Genomic DNA, 22,960 nt, shown 5'->3' with positions numbered 1-22,960 from the left:
CTGCTGAAGCCCTCGAGGGCGAGGTTTTTATCACGCCGCCCGATGGGTAACAGAGTTGACATTCAGCCCGCCACTGGGGTGAATGAGGCCAATAAAACTGGTTTTCCGTTCTTTCTCCCTTCCTCAGATGGACCCGGTTCAGAAAGCTGTTTTACATCACACGCTCAGCGCTTCGGCCTCGTCTAAAAGGAAAGCGGTGTCGTGCGGTGTGTGCCATCTGAGGTTTAACTCGCAGGTGAGTGGAGGAGGCCGGGGCTCTGATATTCACACAGATAATGCAATCAATTCAGTATTACAGGAGCTTTAATTACTTTGATTGTGTGTTAGTTATCACTTTATCTATACGTTTATGAAGCTTAACTCAATAGTGTTCAGAAATGAAATTTCTGCCATTATTTACTCTCCCGTATATTGTGACGAACTGTAGGAAAAATTTATGAACACATAACTTAAAAGTATTCACACAAGCAGAACATTCAATTTATGTGATTCACAAACGCTCAGTTAGATTCGGATTCAGTTAGATTTGATTTCATTTTCAAGCCGGTTCATAAAGAGTCATTTATTTTGAGAGTCGAAGTTCATTGATTACGTTGCATGTGTTTGATTCACTAAAGATAACCAGCTCATATGAGTCATTTGTTGTGAATCAGACTATTCTGGTTTCGCTGTGTGTGTTTGATTCACTAAAGATAACCAGCTCATATGAGTCATTTGTTGTGAATCAAACTACGCTGGTTTCGCTTTGTGTGTTTGATTCACTAAAGATAACCAGCCCATATGAGTCATTTGTTGTGAATCAGACTATTCTGGTTTCGCTGTGTGTGTTTGATTCACTAAAGATAACCAGCTCATATGAGTCATTTGTTGTGAATCAAACTACGCTGGTTTCGCTTTGTGTGTTTGATTCACTAAAGATAACCAGCCCATATGAGTCATTTGTTGTGAATCAGACTATTCTGGTTTCGCTGTGTGTGTTTGATTCACTAAAGATAACCAGCTCATATGAGTCATTTGTTGTGAATCAAACTACGCTGGTTTCGCTTTGTGTGTTTGATTCACTAAAGATAACCAGCTCATATGAGTCATTTGTTGTGAATCAGACTACGCTGGTTTCGCTGTGTGTGTTTGATTCACTAAAGATAACAAGCTCATACGAGTCATTTTGTAAATGAATCAGATGACACTGGTCATGCTGTGTGTTTGATTCACTAAAGAGAACCAGAGCTCATATGAGTCATTTGTTGTGAATCAGACTACGCTGGTCAGGCAAGGTGTGTGTGTGTGTGTGTGTGTGTGTGTGTGTGTGTGTGTGTGTGTGTGTGTGTGTGTGTGTGTGTGTGTGTGTGTGTGTGTGTGTGTGTGTGTGTGTGTGTGTGTGTGTGTGTGTGTGTGTGTGTGTGTGTGTGTGTGAGCCTGTTTATGTGGTTTATGAGGACACAAATTTGTATAACTAGGCAAGGCAAGGCAAGTTTATTTGTATAGCACATTTCATACCCAATGGCAATTCAAAGTGCTTTACATAGAAATTAATTAAAACAGTGGTAACAAATGCATGAGAAAAAAAAAAGACTACATGGGTATTACACTGGTATTACACTATAAATGTGGTTTATGAGGACATATCAAATGTCCTCATAATTCAAACGGCCTTAAAAACATACTAAATGATGTTTTTCTGAGAAAGTAAAAATGCAGAATGTTTCCTGTGATGGGTAGGTTTAGGGGCAGGGGCAGTGTAAGGGGATAGAAAATATTGTTTGTACAGTATAAAAACCATTACGCCTATGGAGAGTCCCTGTAAACCACATAGACCAACGTGTGTGTGTGTGTGTGTGTGTGTGTGTGCGTGCGTGCGTGCGTGTGCGTGTGCGTGTGTCTGTGTGTGTGTGTGTGTGTATTATAAGTTTTTATTATACTATATATACATTGTTTTTAATTTATAATAAAGAATCGATTCAGAAGAGTCATTTGTTTTAGGAATCAATATTTGTACCCTACTGTAAATTAGAGTGACTTTGAAATGGCCAAGATGACAATTTTATTTCTCATCCTTCATCCATCCCTTGTCATTTTCAATTCTGGAGAACGTCTGCCTGTGTGCCGCGCTTTTATCAGAGGTATTTCATCCAAATAGGATTATTTAAGAACAGCGTTGGCCGTATCCTTTCTATTAGGTGCTCATTTACACTGTCACTGTCAGTTATTAAGCTGTAATATCCGCACCGAGGCCTATCGAACAGTAATCACAGATCATTATGGGCATCCGTCAGAAAAGTGTGACAGGTGGAAGGGGCGTGGCTGCGGTTGACCAATCACATCTCCTGTAGCTCTCCAGTAGCCAATCACAGTCTGGTAGAGATTATGCATTCAAATCACGCCGCATACACAGCGAAACCTCATTATCATTGGTCGTTTGTGGTCCAGCTTCCAATCAGCTCCAATCTGGGCCTGGGAAGCCTTTATCTGGCACATTTTCAAAAAATTAAATGGCTTCTGGAGAGTTACAGAGTCCAGCCAGACATTCTGGGCGGCTTTTGAAAATGGCATTTGGTTTTCATATTTCGCCACAGGTCTATTTGAATATGAGACACTTGGTTATGGATTCTTCTGTGTGTATGAATTATGAATACAGTTTATGATGTCTGGGGAGAGAAAACCCAGTTAGTTGTTGAAGTGCTCGTGCTCTGCTCCTGCCAAACACAGACTGAGGCTGTAATTTGCTTTTGCTGTGATTGATGGATGACGCTCCGTTGAAGGTCCCTGTCTTAGTTAAAAGCTGATGATACACAGGGCAACTTTTCGAGCTGAAACATGTTGCTGTGGGCTTTTTCCCATTGAGAATGGGCAACACATTTCTATCTGGATTTCCAAAGAGAAATGTGTTGCCCATAATCCAATGGGAAAAAGCCCACAGCAACATCTTTCAGCACAACCCGTTCTCACTCCCAAGGCGTCAAAATGCGAAGCATGGTCAAGTGCCTTCCGCGTCACAATGAAGACGCTAAAGGTGCCCCTAGGCGCCATTTTTCGACGCGCTGGGTGCTCCATTCATTACAATGATAAACATTCGGCGTCATAAACAGACACATTTAATTCTTTGCGTTTATAAAAGCAGACATGATTTTATTAATATCTAACGGCTACTTTTATATTTTGGAGCAACTAACCCAACTCCTGCCCTAAACTTACCCATATCTAAACAATATAAAACACATAACAGGCAAATAAATGAAGAACAGAGTTGATCTTAATGTTTTAATCGCTGAAATGATGATCCTGCTGCCCCGTGAACGAACTCATTCATATCTCATTCAAATGATTCAAAAGACTCCTGAGCATGACGCAATCGGTCACAAGACACGAGAGCCAATGACATTTTACAATGCTGACGTAATGACGCGATCAGTCACAAGACATACGAGAGCCAATGACATTTTACAATGCTGACGTAATGACGCGATCAGTCACAAGACATACGAGAGCCAATGACATTTTACAATGCTGACGTAATGACGCGATCAGTCACAAGACATACGAGAGCCAATGACATTTCACTATGAAATCTCACGTAACGGGCGGCAATATTTGAAATCAAGTTCAAGAGTTTTATTTGTCACATACACAGTTATACAGAATACAACCGGCAGTGAAATGTAAACAGGTCCGCTCCATGGACAGCAAATAACAATTAACACAAAAAAAAGCACAGTAAATTATAAAATAGGGATAGGATAAAATAGAAATAGGATAAGGTGCTATATATATACATATGTAGAATTATGAATAAATCAAGTAAAAGAAATAAGAGATGTGGAATAAAATAAGTGAGATAAAGTAAACTGGAGACTATAAAAATAAATACGTGGATAACAGAAGTGCAGGAGTGTAATGTGCAAACAGCATTATAATGAGTAGTTACATGAACACAAGAATAAAGTGCAGTGCAATATCAGTATGTGAGTTTGTTAATACTGAAGTGAGGTGAAGTCACGTGTAGTTAAGTGACAGCGTTCAGGAGTCTGATGGCCTGTGGGAAGAAACTCCTCCTGAGTCTCTCAGTTTTGGCCATCAGGCTACGGAAGCGCTTACCAGAAGGCAGCCGGGTGAAGTGGGGGTTGGCCGGGTGATTAATGTCCTTGATGATTTTTGTAGCTCTACCTCTGCATCATTTGATGTAGGTGTACTGCAGAGACGGGAGAGCTGACCCTGAGATGCGCTCGGACAAGCGCACCACTCTTTGCAGGGCTTTGAGGTCGTGACTGGTGCTGTTACCATACCACGCTGTGATGCACTGAGTCAGTAAACTTTCTATCGCCCCTGAATAGAAAGTTTTCAGGATAGCTGGTGAGACCCGGAATTTCCTCAGCTGGCGCAGGTGGTACAGTCTTTGCCTGGCCTTTTTCACCTGAGACTGGATATGTGCAGTCCAGGTCAGGTCCTCGGAGATGTTCACACCCAGGTATTTGAAGCTGCTTACTCTCTCTACTGGTGTCCCGCTGATCATGAGAGGGGAATATAACCATTGCTGTCTCTTCCTGAAGTCCACAATCAGTTCTTTGGTCTTGTTCACATTCAGAAGGAGACAGTTGTCTTGGCACCATGATGTCAGTTGCTCCACCTCGTCCAAGTATGCGGTCTCATTGTTGTTGGAAATGAGGCCCAGGACAACAGTATCATCCGCAAACTTGATGACAGAGGTGGAGCTGTGTGTGGACAAACAGTCATGCGTGTAGAGAGAGTAGAGCAGGGGACTGAGGACACAGCCCTGTGGAGCTCCCACACTCACGGTGATGGAGGTGGAGGTGAACTGTCCTACTCTCACCACTTGAGGTCTGCTAGTGAGGAAATCTTCAATCCAGTGACAGAGAGAAGAGTTCAGTCCGAGATCCAGGAGTTTGTTAGTTAGCTTAAACTATGGTGTTAAAGGCTGAACTATAGTCAATAAATAGCAGTCTTACATAGTTCCCATTCTTGCTGTCGATGTGTGTGAGGGAGGAGTGGAGGACGTGAGAGATGGCATCTTCAGTCAATCTATTGGGACAATAGGCGAACTGAAGAGGGTCCAAGGTGTCAGGGATGGAGGAGCAAATGTTGTTTTTGATGAGTCTCTCAAAGACCTTCATGACTAAAGACGTGAGAGCCACTGGGCGATAGTCATTTAGGCAAGAGGGTTTACTGTTCTTAGGGACAGGGATGATTGTGGATTTTTTGAATGAGGTTGGGACCACAGATGTAGCAAGGGACTCATTGAAGATGGATGTGAGGAGTCCAGCGAGCTGATCAGCACAGGACCGCAGGACACGACCTGAAACGCCATCCGGACCAGCAGCTTTCCTAACATCCACACGTTTGAGTGTCCTATGAACCTCATCCTCCGAGACAGAGATCACGTGATTGTTGCAGCTTTGAGTGTTTCTGTCTGACGCGTCACTCGGCGGGGTCGCGCTGCCGCGATTGCCATCAAAGCGAGCGAAGAAAGAGTTTAACTCGTTCACAAGCAACGGATCAGCTCTCACTTCTGCAGAGGATTTCGTTCCAAAAGCACAGATGGTCCTCAGTCCCTGCCACGTCCGCCGGGAGTCGTTGAGTTGGAAATAAGACTCCACGCGATCCCTATAACGGAGCTTTGCGGCTTTAACGGCGCGTCGGAGAGCATAACAGGATGATTTATAATCACTCATATTCCCTGTTAGTAGACCGGCGTTGTATGCGGCAGTTCACTGCAGCGCGGATTGAACTGTCCACCCACGGTTTCTGATTAGAGAAGGACGTTATAGTTATTGTTTGTGTGGCTTGCTCTGTCAGTGTGTTGATGAAGCAGAGCGCCACATCAGTGAACTCGCTGACGTCCGATGAACTCGCCCGGAACATGTCCCAGTCAACGTCGTCAAGAGCTGCCTGTAGCGTGATCTCTGAATGAGGCGACCAGCGTTTAACTTCCCGCCTCACCGGGGGTTCCTGAACGAGCCTTTGTTTGTACTCAGGTGTAAGGAAAATGGCGGCATGGTCCGATTTACCAAAGGCTGGTAGTGAACGAGCCTTGTAGGCATTCTTATACAGAGAATAGCAGTGATCCAGTGTGTTTGCTCCTCGTGTGGGACAGGAGACATGTTGGTGAAAGTTAGGTAATACTTTCTTAAGGTTGGCTTTGTTAAAATCACTCGCGACGACGAAAGCCGCATCGGGGTGGCTGTTTGTGGAGCCGCTGATGGCATCATGGATGTGTTCGTGATCTTTGGTGGATAATAATAATAATAATAATAATAATAATTCATTACATTTATATAGCGCTTTTCTAGACACCCAAAGCGCTTTACATATAGAAGGGGGAAATCTCCTCAGCCACCACCAATGTGCAGCATACACCTGGATGATGCGATGGCAGCCATTTTGGGCCAGAACGCTCACCACACACCAGCTGATTGGTGGAGAGGAGACAGAGTGATTAGGCCAATCAGGATATGGGGATTATTAGGAGGCCATGATGGACAGGGGCCAATGGGTAAATTTGGCCAGGATGCCGAGGTTACACCCCTACTCTTTAGCGAAAGACATCTTGGGATTTTTAACGACCACAGAGAGTTGGGACATCTGGATGGCGATGCTGATCGCTTTTGGGGATTTTCTTCATACAAATCAATCGTTTGGCCTCGGAAAACTTGGATTATTTAACTTTTTTGAATAACTCGTGGATGCAGACGTATGTTATATCCTGTGTTTTATATCATGTTCACACAAATGGGTAGGTTTAGGGATGGGATGGGGTTGGGTTACATGTTAAACATGTCTAAATAGCGTAAATAAAATAAATGTAAATAAAATGATGCTTGCTGATTAAATTGAAAAACACACTCCAACATGTCATAATGGCAAAATCATAAAATTTCACCATGACGATAACATTCCCAATGCCCAGTGCGTCTGTGTCACGGTTCATGGATTCCCTGTCTCACTCTTGGGTGCGTGTTGAATGTAGGTGAGGGCGGAGCCTGGGATTGGCTCATCACGCACCTGTGGCTGATCACCTGCACCAGCTGCAACTCATCACCTTCACCCTATTTAGTCTCTCTGTTTCTCTCTTGTCTTTGTCAGAGCGTTGTTGGATGTTTCCCCTTGAACCCAACTTCTCTCCTCCGGACCGTAACCTTCCCAGTCCACCAAGTACTGGAAACCGCGTCCCCTGCGTCTAGAATCCAGAATGCGATTAACCGAATACGTTGGTTCCCCATCTACGAGTCGTGGCGGTGGGGGAACCGGGACTGGCGGATTAAGGTGGGAGTGAAAAACAGGCTTGATTTTGGATACATGGAAGGCGGGATGAATCCTCCAGTTCGCCGGAGGGAGTTTGAGGCGGACTGTCACCGGACTAATGATCTTGGTGACAGTGAACGGGCCGATAAATTTGGGAGCAAGTTTATTAGATCCGAAACGGAGAGGAATGTTTCCCAAACTTTTTCAAACTTTTTGACCCACGACGTAAACACGAGGCTTAGACCGGTGGCGATCGGCTTTAGCCTTGGTGCGCGCTCCCACCTGGAGCAGAGTCTCACGGGCTCTGGTCCATGTGCGATGACACCTCTGGATAAAGGCGTGAACAGAGGGGACCGCGACCTCGGAATCCAGACTAGGAAAAATAGGTGGCTGGTAACCTACACTACACTCAAATGGCAAAAGGCCCGTAGATGACACTGGTAACGAGTTATGAGCGTACTCAACCATAGAGAGTTGTTGGCTCCAGGATGAAGGATTCTTGGATACCAAACATCGCAACACTCTTTCCAGATCCTAATTGGCTCTCTCGGTCTGACCGTTGCTTTGGGGGTGATAACCCGAAGACAGACTAACCGTGGCTCCTAGTAATTTACAAAACTCCTGCCAAAATTTGGACACGAATTGGGAACCTCTGTCGGAGACCACGTCCATCGGGAGGCCATGTAACCAAAAGACGTGGTCTACTACAGATACCGCTGTCTCCTTGGCTGAGGGTAATTTAGGCAAGGGAATGAAATGTGCTGCCTTCGAGAATCGGTCCACGAACCTGGTTGCCTTCAAAATTTCATCTGAACCACATAAAAAATATGATAAATGATGAAAATAGCACAATTTGACATGTTGACAATAATATTTGAATAAAGGTTGTCGATTTTCAAAAATGTTCATTGTATTAACTTTTATTTTCATTGTAGTAATTTTTAATTTTAATGAACTCAAAATTTTAAAGCAATCAGGTAAATCATTTTTTACAGTGTGTGTATCATCAGCTACAGGCTCAGCCCAAGCGGCAACCTCCCGCGATCTCTCTTGAAGCCAATACGGAAGTAATGTAAACTGTTTCAGATTCGTCAACTGGCCACTAGGGACAGGCTCCAGAAGGGAGCAGAATCTCATTGAGCCCCATGTTAAAATTCTCAACTTTAAAGCAGAAAAAAACATGTTTACAGCCTGGTACAAATTGTGGTTTTGGCTTATAAGGCTAATTTTGATCTTCATGACAACTCTGAGGGGGCTGAATTTTTTTATAACTCATTCGTTTACGTTATATAAAGCCTTAAGGTTCTGCATAATTAAGGGCGTGGTTACAAGTGGATAGCCATTTATCCGCCGTCTATAGTTATTGCGTCACCTCAGCTCCGCGCACATCCCGCCTTTTTGCTCATTTTCTGTTATCCGGGAGTGACATGCGATGACTCGCTCACAAGATGGCAACGCCCAGCTCGGCCATACTTTAAGCTTCAGAACGGCTTATCGGAATCCTATGGGTGACGTCACGGACACTACGTCCATATTTTTTTACAGTCTATGGCTCAGCCTCATGCTGGCAGGTGTTTAATGTTTCAGTTGGTGTGTTTTTTTAAATAATTTTTTATAATAATAGTAATACATATTTATTAAGTGCTTTATAATTCACAATGTACAATAAAATATGCCTGGTGTTTTTTTTATTTTTTATAATTTTATATATTTAGTATTATAATTAATATTTATTTTATTTGTATTTATTTATTATTTACAATATTTCTAATGTATTGTTTATATTATATTTGTAAATATTTATGTATAATACAATTGCAAATATATTTATTAAAATAAATATAATTATTATATATATACATATTTAAATATTTTATTTATTAGTTAATATTATATTAATTTTAATGAACAATTATGCAAAATATAGTTTTATGGCCAGTAATAAATATTTATTAATTTGTATAATTCATAATGTATAATGTAATACATGTGGTGTTTTTAAAAAAGTTTTTTTTAATAATTTATAATATTTAGATTTTTTATTGATTGTATAATAATTGTACCTTTTAATATTTATTTTATATTTATTTATTTGTTTATTATTTACTATTTATTTAATTTTATTACCGTGATTGTTAAAAATTTTTATTAATACATTTTGTATTTAATTTATTAGCAATTTGTAATATTTCTCATTTGTAGTTTATATTTGTAAATATTTATTATATATAATAATGTTACATTTATTTATTTAATTTTCTTACTTACTGGACCTTAGCATCTGTCTGCATTATTTTTTACAATTATTTATTATTTATAATATTTTTACTTAGTTTACAATGTATATGATTTTAAAATATTTATTATGTATAATGATGTTATATTTTTATATTTGTTTTTATTTATATTTTAAAAATATATTTTTTTATTTAGTAAAAACATTTTTTTATTATTATTCCTGGACATTGGAATGTTACTCTATTGTTATTTATTTTATTTTATTTTTTACATTTTTTATTATTATTTTTGATATAATAAGTTATAATATGTTTAATTTATACTTTATAATATACTATATGTGTAAGTATTTATTATGTACACTAATGTACCTTTTCATTTGCATGACCTTAGCATGGTTACTCTATAAATTATTATTTTTTTATTTTTAGTTAGTTATTTATAATTTATAATATTTTTAATTTATATTATTTTATATTTGTAACATTATTTATAACTAACTAACTGGCAGTCCTTAGTTCTGGACCCCAGTATGTATGTCTCGCATGTGCATCACAAGAATTCTTTATTTATAATATTAATTAATAATATTTTATATGTATTTATATTTTTTGTAACTATGTATTTATAACTTACTGGCATCTGTGTATTAGTCACTCACTTACCTGTTTTTTTTAATAATATTAATTTGTAATATTTAATAATTATTCATAATTTTTGTGACAATTTGTAGGATTTATTTATTGTTTTAATTAATTGATTATAAATGTAGTTCTGGACGATAAAATCAGTGTCTTGTTACTCTCATGAATCTGAGACACTTGGTTATGGATTGGTTATGGTGTGTATGAATTATGAACACCGTTTCTAATGTCTGAGGAGTTAGGGTTAGTTGTTGAAGTGCCCGTGCTGTGCTCCTGAGGCTGTAATTTGCTTGCAGTGATTGATGGATGGCTGATTTAAACGTGTCTGTCTTAGTTAAAGGCTGGGGCAGGACGGCCTCCTCCTCGCTCCCCATCACGGTGGCAGCTCTTCCGTGTCGTGCGTTTAATGAATGCTTGATTGCGGCGCAGATTGCACATGACATTTATCTGTGTCACTGCATTCTCCCCTGTGATTGGCTGACGAAACAAATAGCTGGAAGGTGTGAAAAAACATCCATTTATCTTGGTGTTGAAGCCATTTTCATAACACTATCCTGCTCAAATGATGTGTTACTTACAAACCACCATTATATAAATCTATATGATTATGATCCATATCCCGCACTGCTCTTTCTACACGCACAATACATCAAAAGAAGTCTGATCTGTCACGACGTCTTATTGCTTTTCATAAAGGTATATCTGCCCTTAATGTCTTTATAAAACTACCTCTCTGGCAAGCGAGCTGGGATTGTGAAGAAATGCATCATAAAACGAATGTTAGCATGAAATATGATGTGTGCAAGATACTGAACGCCTGCTAAATCTGAATAAATTTAGCTTTTTATGAAAAGACATAGACTAGCTCATAAATGATGCTAGGGGAGATCGTCATCGTTATGCAAAGAGAAAATAATGCAAAATACAGTTTTATTAAATATTTATGAATTGTTTTATAATTCCTTATGTTTAAATGTAATTATTAAAATAAATATAATTATTTATAATTATTGTGGCCAGTAATAAATATTTATTAATTGTTTTATAATTCACACTTTACAATATTTTTAAATCTAATTATTTAAATAAATATAATTGTTTATAATTATTGACTTAAACTCTGTGGCCCATGTACAGGGATGGGAATGACATCGTCATATATTTACTTTCAATTTTAAATGTCTGTAGAGGAGACAGGTCAATGTCTCTGACCTCATATGTGGTAACATTTGAAAGCTTAGAGTCTCTACTGTTTGGAGATATGCATCACTTTGGCATTTGTTTTACACAAAGTAATGTATTTACACTAAATTACTCTGGTACCATTTCCACCTTGACTTGGCCGACCCAAATTTAAAAGCCTCCCATACACACATACAGTGGTCTAGGTTCAAAATGTTTGTGGCATTTTATAGGAAACCCTTTGAAGTTACATAAAACACTGCTAAAAGTCATAAGTCAAAAAGATGTAAGTATATGTTGTTTAAGCTGTAATACCACCCCCCCCCCCAAAAAAATTTTTTTTTTTGATTTTTTTAATATAAATTCATTTTTGAAAGTGTGTAACTCAGGCCCTGTGTGCTCTAGCACCCTATATATATATACTGCACACACTGTATATTGACAGAAAAACACAGAATTGTTGACATTTTTCAGATTTATTAAAAAGAAAAACTGAAATATCACATGTCCCTTACAGTATTCAGACCCTTTGCTCAGTATTTAGTAGAAGCACCCTTTTGATCTAATACAGCCTTGAGTCTTTTTGGGAAAGATGCAACACGTTTTCCACACCTGGATTTGGGGATCCTCTGCCATTCCTCCAGCAGATCCTCTTCAGTTCTGTCAGGTCAGATGGTAAACGTTGGTGGTCAGCCATTTTCAGGTTTCTCCAGAGATGCTCAATTGGGTTTAAGTCAGGGCTCTGGCTGGCCCATTCAAGAACAGTCACGAAGTTGTTGTGAAGCCACTCCTTCATTATTTTAGCTGTGTGCTTCGGGTCATCGTCTTGTTGGAAGGTGAACCTTGGGCCCAGTGTGAGATCTTGAGCACTCTGGAGAAGGTTTTCGTCCAGGATATCCCTGTACTTGGCCGCATTCATCTTTCCCTCGATTGCAAACAGTCCCTGCAGCTGAAACACACCCCCACAGCATGATGCTGCCACCACCATGCTTCACTGTTGGGACTGTATTGGACAGGTGATAATTTTCTCCACACTTACCGCTTAGACTTTAGGCCAACAAGTTCTTTCTTGGTCTCATCAGACCAGAGAATCTTATTTCTCACCATCCTGGAGTCCTTCAGTTGTTTTTAGCAAACTTTCATGTGTCTTGCACTGAGGAGAGGCTTCCGTCGAGCCACTCTGCCATAAAGCCCCGGCTGGTGGAGGGCTGCAGTGATGGTTGACTTTCTACAACTTTCTCTCATCTCCCGACTGCATCTCTGAAGCTCAGCCACAGTGATCTTTGGGTTCTTCTTTACCTCTTCTTTACCTGCTCAGTTTGGCCGGACGGCCAGCTCTAGGAAGGGTTCTGGTCGTCCCAAACGTCTTCCATTTAAGGATTATGGAGGCCGCTGTGGTCTTAGTGCAGCAGAAATTTTGTAACCATGGCCAGATCTGTGCCTTGCCACAATTCTGTCTCTGAGCTCTTCAGGCAGTTCCTTTGACCTCCTGATTCTCATTTGCTCTGACATGCACTGTGAGCTGTAAGGTCTTATATAGACAGGTGTGTGGCTTTCCTAATCAAGTCCAGTCAGTAAAATCAAACACAGCTGGACTCAAATGAATGTGTAGAACCATCTCAAGGATGACCAGAAGAAATGGACAGCACCAGAGTTAAATATGAGTGTCACAGCAAAGGGTCTAAATACTTGGGACCATGTGATATTTCAGTTTTTCTTTTTTAATAAATCTGCAAAAATGTCAACAATTCTGTGTTTTTCTGTCAATATGCTGTGCTGTGTGTACAATAATGAGAAAAAAAATTAACTTGAATGATTTTAGCAAAATGCTGCAATATAACATTGAAGAGGGTCTGAATACTTTCCGTAACCTGTGTGTGTGTGTGTGTGTGTGTGTGTGTGTGTGTGTGTGTGTGTGTGTGTGTGTGTGTGTGTGTGTGTGTGTGTGTGTGTGTGTGTGTGTGTGTGTGTGTGTGTGTGTGTGTGTGTGTGTGTGTGTGTGTGAGTGTATATATATATATACAGGGAGTGCAGAATTATTAGGCAAGTTGTATTTTTGAGGATTAATTTTATTATTGAACAACAACCATGTTCTCCATGAACACAAACAACTCATTAATATCAAAGCTGAATATTTCTGGAAGTTTTAGTTTTTAGTTTTAGCTATTTTAGGGGGATATCTGTGTGTGCAGGTGACTATTACTGTGCATAATTATTAGGCAACTTAACAAAAAACAAATTTATACCCATTTCAATTTTTTATTTTTACCAGTGAAACCAATATAACATCTCAACATTCACAAATATACATTTCTGACATTCAAAAACCAAACAAAAACAAATCAGTGACCAATATAGCCACCTTTCTTTGCAAGGACACTCAAAAGCCTGCCATCCATGGATTCTGTCAGTGTTTTGATCTGTTCACCATCAACATTGCGTGCAGCAGCAACCACAGCCTCCCAGACACTGTTCAGAGAGGTGTACTGTTTTCCCTCCTTGTAAATCCCACATTTGATGATGGACCACAGGTTCTCAATGGGGTTCAGATCAGGTGAACAAGGAGGCCATATCATTAGATTTTCTTCTTTTATACCCTTTTTTGCCAGCCACGCTGTGGAGTACTTGGACGCGTGTGATGGAGCATTGTCCTGCATGAAAATCATGTTTTTCTTGAAGGATGCAGACTTCTTCCTGTACCACTGCTTGAAGAAGGTGTCTTCCAGAAACTGGCAGTAGGACTGGGAGTTGAGCTTGACTCCATCCTCAACCCGAAAAGGCCCCACAAGCTCATCTTTGATGATACCAGCCCAAACCAGTACTCCACCTCCACCTTGATGGCGCCTGAGTCGGACTGGAGCTCTCTGCCCTTTACCAATCCAGCCACGGGCCCATCCATCTGGCCCATCAAGACTCACTCTCATTTCATCAGTCCATAAAACCTTAGAAAAATCAGTCTTGAGATATTTCTTGGCCCAGTCTTGACGTTTCAGCTTGTGTGTCTTGTTCAGTGGTGGTCGACTTTCTGCCTTTCTTACCTTGGCCATGTCTCTGAGTATTGCACACCTTGTGCTTTTGGGCACTCCAGTGATGTTGCAGCTCTGAAATATGGCCAAACTGGTGGCAAGTGGCATCTTGGCAGCTGCACGCTTGACTTTTCTCAGTTCAAGGGCAGTTATTCACACTTCTTGCGACCCTGTTGACTATTTTGAATGAAACGCTTGATTGTTCGATGATCACGCTTCAGAAGCTTGGCTATTTTAAGACTGCTGCATCCCTCTGCAATATATCTCACTATTTTTGACTTTTCTGAGCCTGTCAAGTCCTTCTTTTGACCCATTTTGCCAAAGGAAAGGAAGTTGCCTAATAATTATGCACACCTGATATAGGGTGTTGATGTCATTAGACCACACCCCTTCTCATTACAGAGATGCACATCACCTAATATGCTTAATTGGTAGTAGGCTTTCCAGCCTATACAGCTTGGAGTAAGACAACATGCATAACGAGGATGATGTGGTCAAAATACTCATTTGCCTAATAATTCTGCACTCCCTGTATATATATATATATATATATATATATATATATATATATATATATATATATATATATATATATATATATATATAATATACACAATTATTGCCAATTTCAATTATTCAATTATTGCAAATTGACAATTTCATTATTATAATCTATAATATATTATAATAATTTAATAATATTCACTTTATTATTATTCACAATTAATAATATTCAACTTTATTATTTTATATTATTGTATATGCTTATTATTTAATATAATTTTTTTTCTAGCTTAATGGCAACAATTTAATACTGGAAGCGTCTGTGTATTTATTGCATGCTTTATATTTATAATATTGTATGCATACTGTACATTTGTGTTTATGTATTTATTTCTATAACTTGCTGGCAAACGTATATCTGTACGTACATGCACTAGTGAGGTCGTCGTCTGCTTTATTTATTCAGAGACGTGTTTGTCCGTCTCCTCCGCACGGCCAGCAATGTCAGACGGGCGTCAGGAGTCCGCGGCGAGGTAAACAAGGGCAGCTGAAAGACGTCGCGTATGGCCCGCTCCAACTGAGCCATAATAAATCTCGTTTGAAGGTGAACGCAAGCGGCACAGAGTGTTTGACGCTTCCTGCATTGTGCCCGCCGATATTAAATGATCTGTTTCCTACCAAGTCAGCCTGGATGAGCTGGAAGTTTTATGTATGGGGCTGTGTCATGGGGGATAATAACCTCACACACACACACGACTGCGAGAGGCCATTCTTTTCTTCTGTCACACTCTTTATTCCAGACCATTACTCCGAGAGACTGGGAAAAACCTGGCTGATAGTGCCTACATAGGGAGCTGCCTTCTTAGGGAACGTAGGCATTCATAAAAATATCACTCCTCCAACACTCGACTCGACTGCCATTGACTTCAATTGAGTCTGGTGACCGCATATACTGAGTTTATAATGTAATGCTTAAATAATGCGTTAATACTGGGTTAAACATTTGATTATTTAATTATAACTTTGGTAATGCATGAATCCGAAGTAGGTCTGCCAATCAACTGAAAATTATAGTCAAATTAATTACATAATATGCTGATTAGTTAATCATTCCAGTTGAACCAGGCACGAAATGCAGCGTGAATGTTTAATTGAAGTCATTGTCATTCTTTCCGTCTCCTTTATATGTAAATTAAGCTCATTATAGATGGCACCTTATTCACAGACGCCTGTGCTCTTTCACTGGTGCTAGAGTGCATTCAATCAATATTTATTGATATATTCAATTATTGTTGCACACATAAAATTAAGCTTTAGAAGTTGCTACTTGAGTTGCTCCAAACACAAATGTTTCTGAAAAACACAAATTTAGTCACTTTTTTAAAAACGTAAAGAATGATTATGTTAATTAATGTTGTGTTGAGGTCGGCTGGGACAGTGTTAAGATAAAAGCTACAAACATAGAAAATAAGAATAAAGAATTTGTTTTGATTATAATATACGGGTTATATATTTAATAGAGGTAAATTAATATAATTTATAATAATCATCAATTTAAAAGTGCGTTTTGTAGTATTTTTGCAGTAAAATATCCAAAGTGTTATATATTTTGTTCAGTTGAGTACTTACAATACCCCAAAAGTTACATAGTGCAACTTTAATTGTGTATGTATTATAATGTAACTATTGAATTTTTGCTTTGGTTAAGTGTAATTTTTTTCTTTTTGTGATAGTAAATATCATATGAATAAATATGAAAAAATCTAATCTTTACATATATTAAAAAAAATAAAATAATAATATATATATATATAATTCACAATTTATCATATTTTCAAATATAATTATTAAAAGAATTATAATTATTTATAATTAAAATACAGTAATACTTATTTATTAATTGTTTTATAATTCATAATTTATCATATGTTTAAATATAATTTAAAATAAATATAATTGCTTTTATTGTGATTTTTATCAACTTTTTTTTTCTTACTTACGCTCCAATAAACAATAATACAAAATCATAAGTAATTATATTTATTTTAATAAAAGTAATGAATACATAAATTAAAAAAATACATATTTTATTTATTATTTGTTTTATTATTATTATAAAAAAATAAAATAAAAATTCTAACTCCACAATGAGCACTAAAGCCTCTTAGGTGAGTTATGTTTGTTTCCATTGTTTCATTGTATGGCACGTCTGTTAAAGTGCTGCACAGGTCCACGGCTCATCAGGTTTTGGAGCAGCTCCAGAGAGTCGACACATATTGTACAGCGTCTCTGTGCTTTACCTGTGTAAGATTCACAAATCGTCCACATACCGAGAGCTCATTTGTCTGCGCTGAAGATGTCGGCCTCATAGACGGGTTCTGTGCCACATTAAAGGGTTACTTCAGCGATTAGCATATGGCTTTCTATCAGAAGAAACCCTGGAGTATATTCATATGATCTTAACCCCTCCCATCCCTCTGAGACATGAGATTTATGCATTTTTTTCTGGAAAAAAATTCTCAGATGATGCAAATTGACGATATTTGCGTCATCTGAGGAATTTTTGGACAGAGGCCACATGTTTTCATCACATGGGGGGGGGACGCACTCACAGCTCAGCTCGCAGCGACAGGCATTCATGTAAATGGACCTATGCGGAGCAATTTAAGTGTTTTAACTTCTCAAATTAATTCCTATGAAAGTTAAGCTTCCAAAGGCATGAACTGAAACGCGCCAGACTGAACATGCGTTGTGAATGTATGGTGTGAGTGCAGTCGCGATTACCTCAGCTCTCATCACGAGAGCTCATTCAGCTCATTTATGACGTTAAATGTAATCTGACTTCTGCAGCGTTAGTGCTGTGACACTCGCGCAGCGACTCGATCGTTATATTGAACAGACACGTTCAGTATTTAATTGTAGTGTCTTCTCCAACTCAGTCACAGTAATCCAGTAGCGGTGGCTTTGGGAATGGCCTCACAGGGCAGTGAAGCATTCTGGGAATTGTAGTCTTTCATCCCCATGAGACAAAAATACATTTTCTGTCTTTTCTCAGTCTTTTCTCAGAAGGCACCAAATTCAAAAATAATTTCACATTTCTACTACATTAATGACCCAGTTTAAATACAGATTCATCTTTCCAGCGCTGAAGTACCCCTTTAAAAAGCTGGTTTCCAGCAGCTTGTTTGCTCATGATGGCTCAGAGCTCCTCTGCCCTATCTGATGTTGCTAACACCTGGTCCTGGCTGGCCCTCTCCACGGGTTGGCCTGTTTTCTGTTTCCTAGAGCCAGGCGTTGGCCCACTACAAAGGCACCAAACACGCCAAGAAGCTGAAATCCTTGGATGCGCCGAAATGCCTGAAACACAAGAGTTCCCCGGTCAGCAGGGAAAACACCAACAAAGAGCCTCCGAAGAGCCTCTCTCCTCCCTCAACAACACTGGCCAACTCTGACAGAAGAGGTAAGAGTGTGGCGTGATCTCAGCTCATCACTGTTATTGCTGCTCATGCTTGCTTGAATAAACCCTACACTCAAAAAAATGCTGCACTAAAAACAACCCAAATTGGGTTGAAAATGGACTAACCCAGCAATTGGGTTGTTTTAGCCAACCGCTGGGTTAAAACAACCCAATTACGGGGTTAAAACAACTCAACCGTTGGGTTAAAGCAGCACTAGGTAACTTTTCAACCTTCATAATATATTTTCAAGACTATTGTGATGATACATTGACTTACAATAGGTTGAATGACATGTCTACCATAGCCTGATGGGGTCTGTATTGTTTTTAATTGTACTTTTAAACTTCAGATGTGAGGGAGGATTTTTCAGCCGGGACTGTTTACTGCGCCGAGTCGAAGTACTCTCAGAAGTGCTATTCCGCCATACATTATAGTTCTCCTTTTTAATCCACTTAGAAAAGCACCACGCTTTATTTTATGTCATCATACTTGATCGTTCAACTATTGGTGTAACTGTGTTTAAATAGGGGAAACGTGGAGGTGTTTGGTCGCTTCTGATCTCTGTTTAGTACCATAGTGAATGAACTGGGCTTAGTGGGCTAAGCTAAATGCTATCAGATCGTCACCGCGCGTCAGAGAGATTAAGAGCACACACTGAGACGAGAGAGGGATGTGTCAACTTGTCTTAGTTAAGGGAATAACAGTTTAATATGAGGAAGCGGTGAAGTATCCCTTTAAATCAAGATGCTTTTACTAGATAAACAACATAAGATATTTTTTCTTGTTTTGTTGAAAATAAAATCAAAATGAAGTGAGTTTTTGCTTAAAATAGGCAAAATGATCTGCCAATGGGGTTCGAAATATTGTTTCTTGTTTTCGTCCCAAACAGAAATACGATTATTCTTCTCACCCCATTGGCAGATCATTTTGCCTGTTTTAAGCAAAAACTCACTTCATTTCGATATTTTTCCCCAGAAAACAAGCAAAAATATCTCATGTCATTTTACTTATCTAGTAAATGCATCTTGTTTTAAGAATTTTTAGATATTTAGACTGGAAACAAGTGACTTTATTTTTTCCAGTGTAAATTGTTGTGTAGCTGCTTGTGTGGGAACCTAAAAAAAGTCTGTCACCTGACTATACAATGCATAATAAATGTGCTTTTATAAATGAATTTGTTAGTTTTATCCCACCGTCTGCGTAATTTATAAAAGCACATTTTTTATGCATTGTATAGTCAGGTGACAGACTTTTTTTACGTTCCCACACGAGCACCTACACAACAATTTATAGATTAACATGACAGATTATAGATAAACTCAACTCTTTGTGAATACAGTCTGAGACGATGGTATCTTTAGCCATATTAGCCGTACAGCATTTAGCTCAACAGAAGGAAATCTGCAAACATTCACAGAATATGAAGTGCCATCCTCACTTGTTCTGATATGAAGTTATAGGTCAAAATGTTGTTATTGACCCATCCTTCAATAACTACTTTTTCTCAAATCCAGAGTTGTTCTGAGCCTGTTTGGTGAAGCAGTCATGCGTAAAATGATTTGCGCAAATATATAGCGTTTTTGCGACATTCTTCAACACATTTCCTTTAAAGGGTAAATTCAGCCGCAGCGTCCTCAGAGGCTCTGAGGCTGGAGTCAGTGAGACTCGAGTGTTCGTTGGTACATTTGTAATGTGTTTTTGGCGCAGACATTGTCATACTCTCGCCAGCTGATACAGCGAGTAAACAGAAATGCCGTCTCTGTGCTTTTCACTTAGGGGCGTGTCTATGCTAAAAGGGCCAATCATCAACAGTCAGGGGCGGGGCTTCCTTACGTGCAGGGGGAAATATGAAGATTTTGTTATGAGAGATTGATAATGTTTGATGGGGATTATGAAAAAGTGGGTGGATTTTTACAATGATAGGCTAGTTTTTACACACATCATTGTTCCAAAACCTTATAAAAGTGAATTTTGCATAACAGGTCCCTTTAAGGGATTTCTTGCATCTGGTCTCATAATATCAGAAACGAGGGTTAATTCAATCTGGACCAGTGAGAAACCACCCAGAATGGTCTAGCATCATGGCCAGAGCGGCGGGTTTTGCATGAGCAAAGACCACTCAGTTTGAGCTCTGCTATTTATTACTGTTTTGTGCTACAGAGGAAACATTCATCAGATTTCCCTGGACAAGACTTTGACCTCCTCTTCTATTTCTGTCACAAAGATCTCTCTCTGAACTGGAAACTAGAAATATGTTCCAAGAATCGGCTTAGAGGCCGTAATTTCTATCCTTGCAGTAATTGTGTTGATATTGCACCAGTACAGCTCTTAGGAAAATAGCATGACGCCCACTTCAGGCTCTGCTTTTCATTGACCTCTCCTGGCCTTGATATTCTTCCCCAGCACGGTGAGGTTATATATCGCTCTGGTGGTTCTGCTGCTGATCCAAACTAAACACCATCCGTGTGTGTGTGTGTGTGTGTGTGTGTGTGTGTGTGTGTGTGTGTGTGTGTGTTTGTTAGCGATCCAGGGGTTGGAGCCTACAGCTGGAGCCTCATGGCACAGAATTGTGTACGTAAGCACATTGTGGAATTAGGTGAACTCAACACATGTCTGGAACCTGTTCTGGAACCAATAATTTACTCCACTTTTTTGTTCTGCTTGTTTAGGCCTAGCAGTCATGCTCGCCCCAATAAAAGAGTTTATTTGTGCTCAAACACCTGGTGTAATCTAATTTGCGGCTCTTTAAGGCAGAAGTGTAGCCTGAAGTCAGAGAGACGCTTCACCACAAGCCGGTATCGTCTTATAAAGCAATGCCTCATCTCTAGGAACTGGAGGAAATGCCTTTTGTATAGACTGCTAGATGCTACAGCAAACACATTAAACACAAAAGATGCACAAGCATCAGCGTTTTGTGTGTTGTGCAATTCATAACTTCATGTTTTTCTGTTAGCAGTTGTTCTTGTCGACACTTATGGGTGAATTCAAAAACAGCCTGTCGCTGTAATTTCTTTTTTCATTTTTTTTCATCTATTTTGTAGGGTCATTAAAACATTTTGGCAACTACTGTAGTAATATATATATATATATATATATATATATATATATATACAGGGAGTGCAGAATTATTAGGCAAATGAGTATTTTGACCACATCATCCTCGTTATGCATGTTGTCTTACTCCAAGCTGTATAGGCTGGAAAGCCTACTACCAATTAAGCATATTAGGTGATGTGCATCTCTGTAATGAGAAGGGGTGTGGTCTAATGACATCAACACCCTATATCAGGTGTGCATAATTATTAGGCAACTTCCTTTCCTTTGGCAAAATGGGTCAAAAGAAGGACTTGACAGGCTCAGAAAAGTCAAAAATAGTGAGATATATTGCAGAGGGATGCAGCAGTCTTAAAATAGCCAAGCTTCTGAAGCGTGATCATCGAACAATCAAGCGTTTCATTCAAAATAGTCAACAGGGTCGCAAGAAGCGTGTGGAAAAACCAAGGCGCAAAATAACTGCCCGTGAACTGAGAAAAGTCAAGTGTGCAGCTGCCAAGATGCCACTTGCCACCAGTTTGGCCATATTTCAGAGCTGCAACATCACTGGAGTGCCCAAAAGCACAAGGTGTGCAATACTCAGAGACATGGCCAAGGTAAGAAAGGCAGAAAGTCGACCACCACTGAACAAGACACACAAGCTGAAACGTCAAGACTGGGCCAAGAAATATCTCAAGACTGATTTTTCTAAGGTTTTATGGACTGATGAAATGAGAGTGAGTCTTGATGGGCCAGATGGATGGGCCCGTGGCTGGATTGGTAAAGGGCAGAGAGCTCCAGTCCGACTCAGACGCCAGCAAGGTGGAGGTGGAGTACTGGTTTGGGCTGGTATCATCAAAGATGAGCTTGTGGGGCCTTTTCGGGTTGAGGATGGAGTCAAGCTCAACTCCCAGTCCTACTGCCAGTTTCTGGAAGACACCTTCTTCAAGCAGTGGTACAGGAAGAAGTCTGCATCCTTCAAGAAAAACATGATTTTCATGCAGGACAATGCTCCATCACACGCGTCCAAGTACTCCACAGCGTGGCTGGCAAGAAAGGGTATAAAAGAAGAAAATCTAATGATATGGCCTCCTTGTTCACCTGATCTGAACCCCATTGAGAACCTGTGGTCCATCATCAAATGTGGGATTTACAAGGAGGGAAAACAGTACACCTCTCTGAACAGTGTCTGGGAGGCTGTGGTTGCTGCTGCACGCAATGTTGATGGTGAACAGATCAAAACACTGACAGAATCCATGGATGGCAGGCTTTTGAGTGTCCTTGCAAAGAAAGGTGGCTATATTGGTCACTGATTTGTTTTTGTTTGGTTTTTGAATGTCAGAAATGTATATTTGTGAATGTTGAGATGTTATATTGGTTTCACTGGTAAAAATAAATAATTGAAATGGGTATAAATTAGTTTTTTGTTAAGTTGCCTAATAATTATGCACAGTAATAGTCACCTGCACACACAGATATCCCCCTAAAATAGCTAAAACTAAAAACTAAAACTTCCAAAAATATTCAGCTTTGATATTAATGAGTTTTTTGTGTTCATTGAGAACATGGTTGTTGTTCAATAATAAAATTAATCCTCAAAAATACAACTTGCCTAATAATT

The 22,960-nt window shown here is 39.4% G+C and overlaps 1 protein-coding gene across 5 annotated transcripts in view; it reads left to right on the top strand.

Moving 5' to 3' along the window:
* Positions 1-22,960, top strand: part of znf385d (zinc finger protein 385D) — a 154,517-nt gene that overhangs the window by 73,447 nt on the left and 58,110 nt on the right. For all 5 annotated transcript variants that reach the window (XR_010906362.1, XR_010906361.1, XM_067447795.1 and 2 more), the window contains exons 3-4: positions 128-235; positions 18,134-18,308. Coding sequence is in view for 3 of the 5 variants with exons in the window: in XM_067447795.1 (XP_067303896.1) it covers positions 128-235; positions 18,134-18,308 (283 nt within the window). In the remaining 2 variants the exon portion in view is untranslated. The remainder of the gene's footprint in view (positions 1-127; positions 236-18,133; positions 18,309-22,960) is intronic.

The sequence above is a fragment of the Pseudorasbora parva genome, chromosome 7, assembly GCF_024679245.1.
Source record: "Pseudorasbora parva isolate DD20220531a chromosome 7, ASM2467924v1, whole genome shotgun sequence".
Taxonomy (NCBI): Eukaryota; Metazoa; Chordata; class Actinopteri; order Cypriniformes; family Gobionidae; genus Pseudorasbora; species Pseudorasbora parva.
The sequence above is the reverse complement of the archived record's forward strand: the minus strand, read 5'-3'. Positions and strand labels throughout refer to the sequence as shown.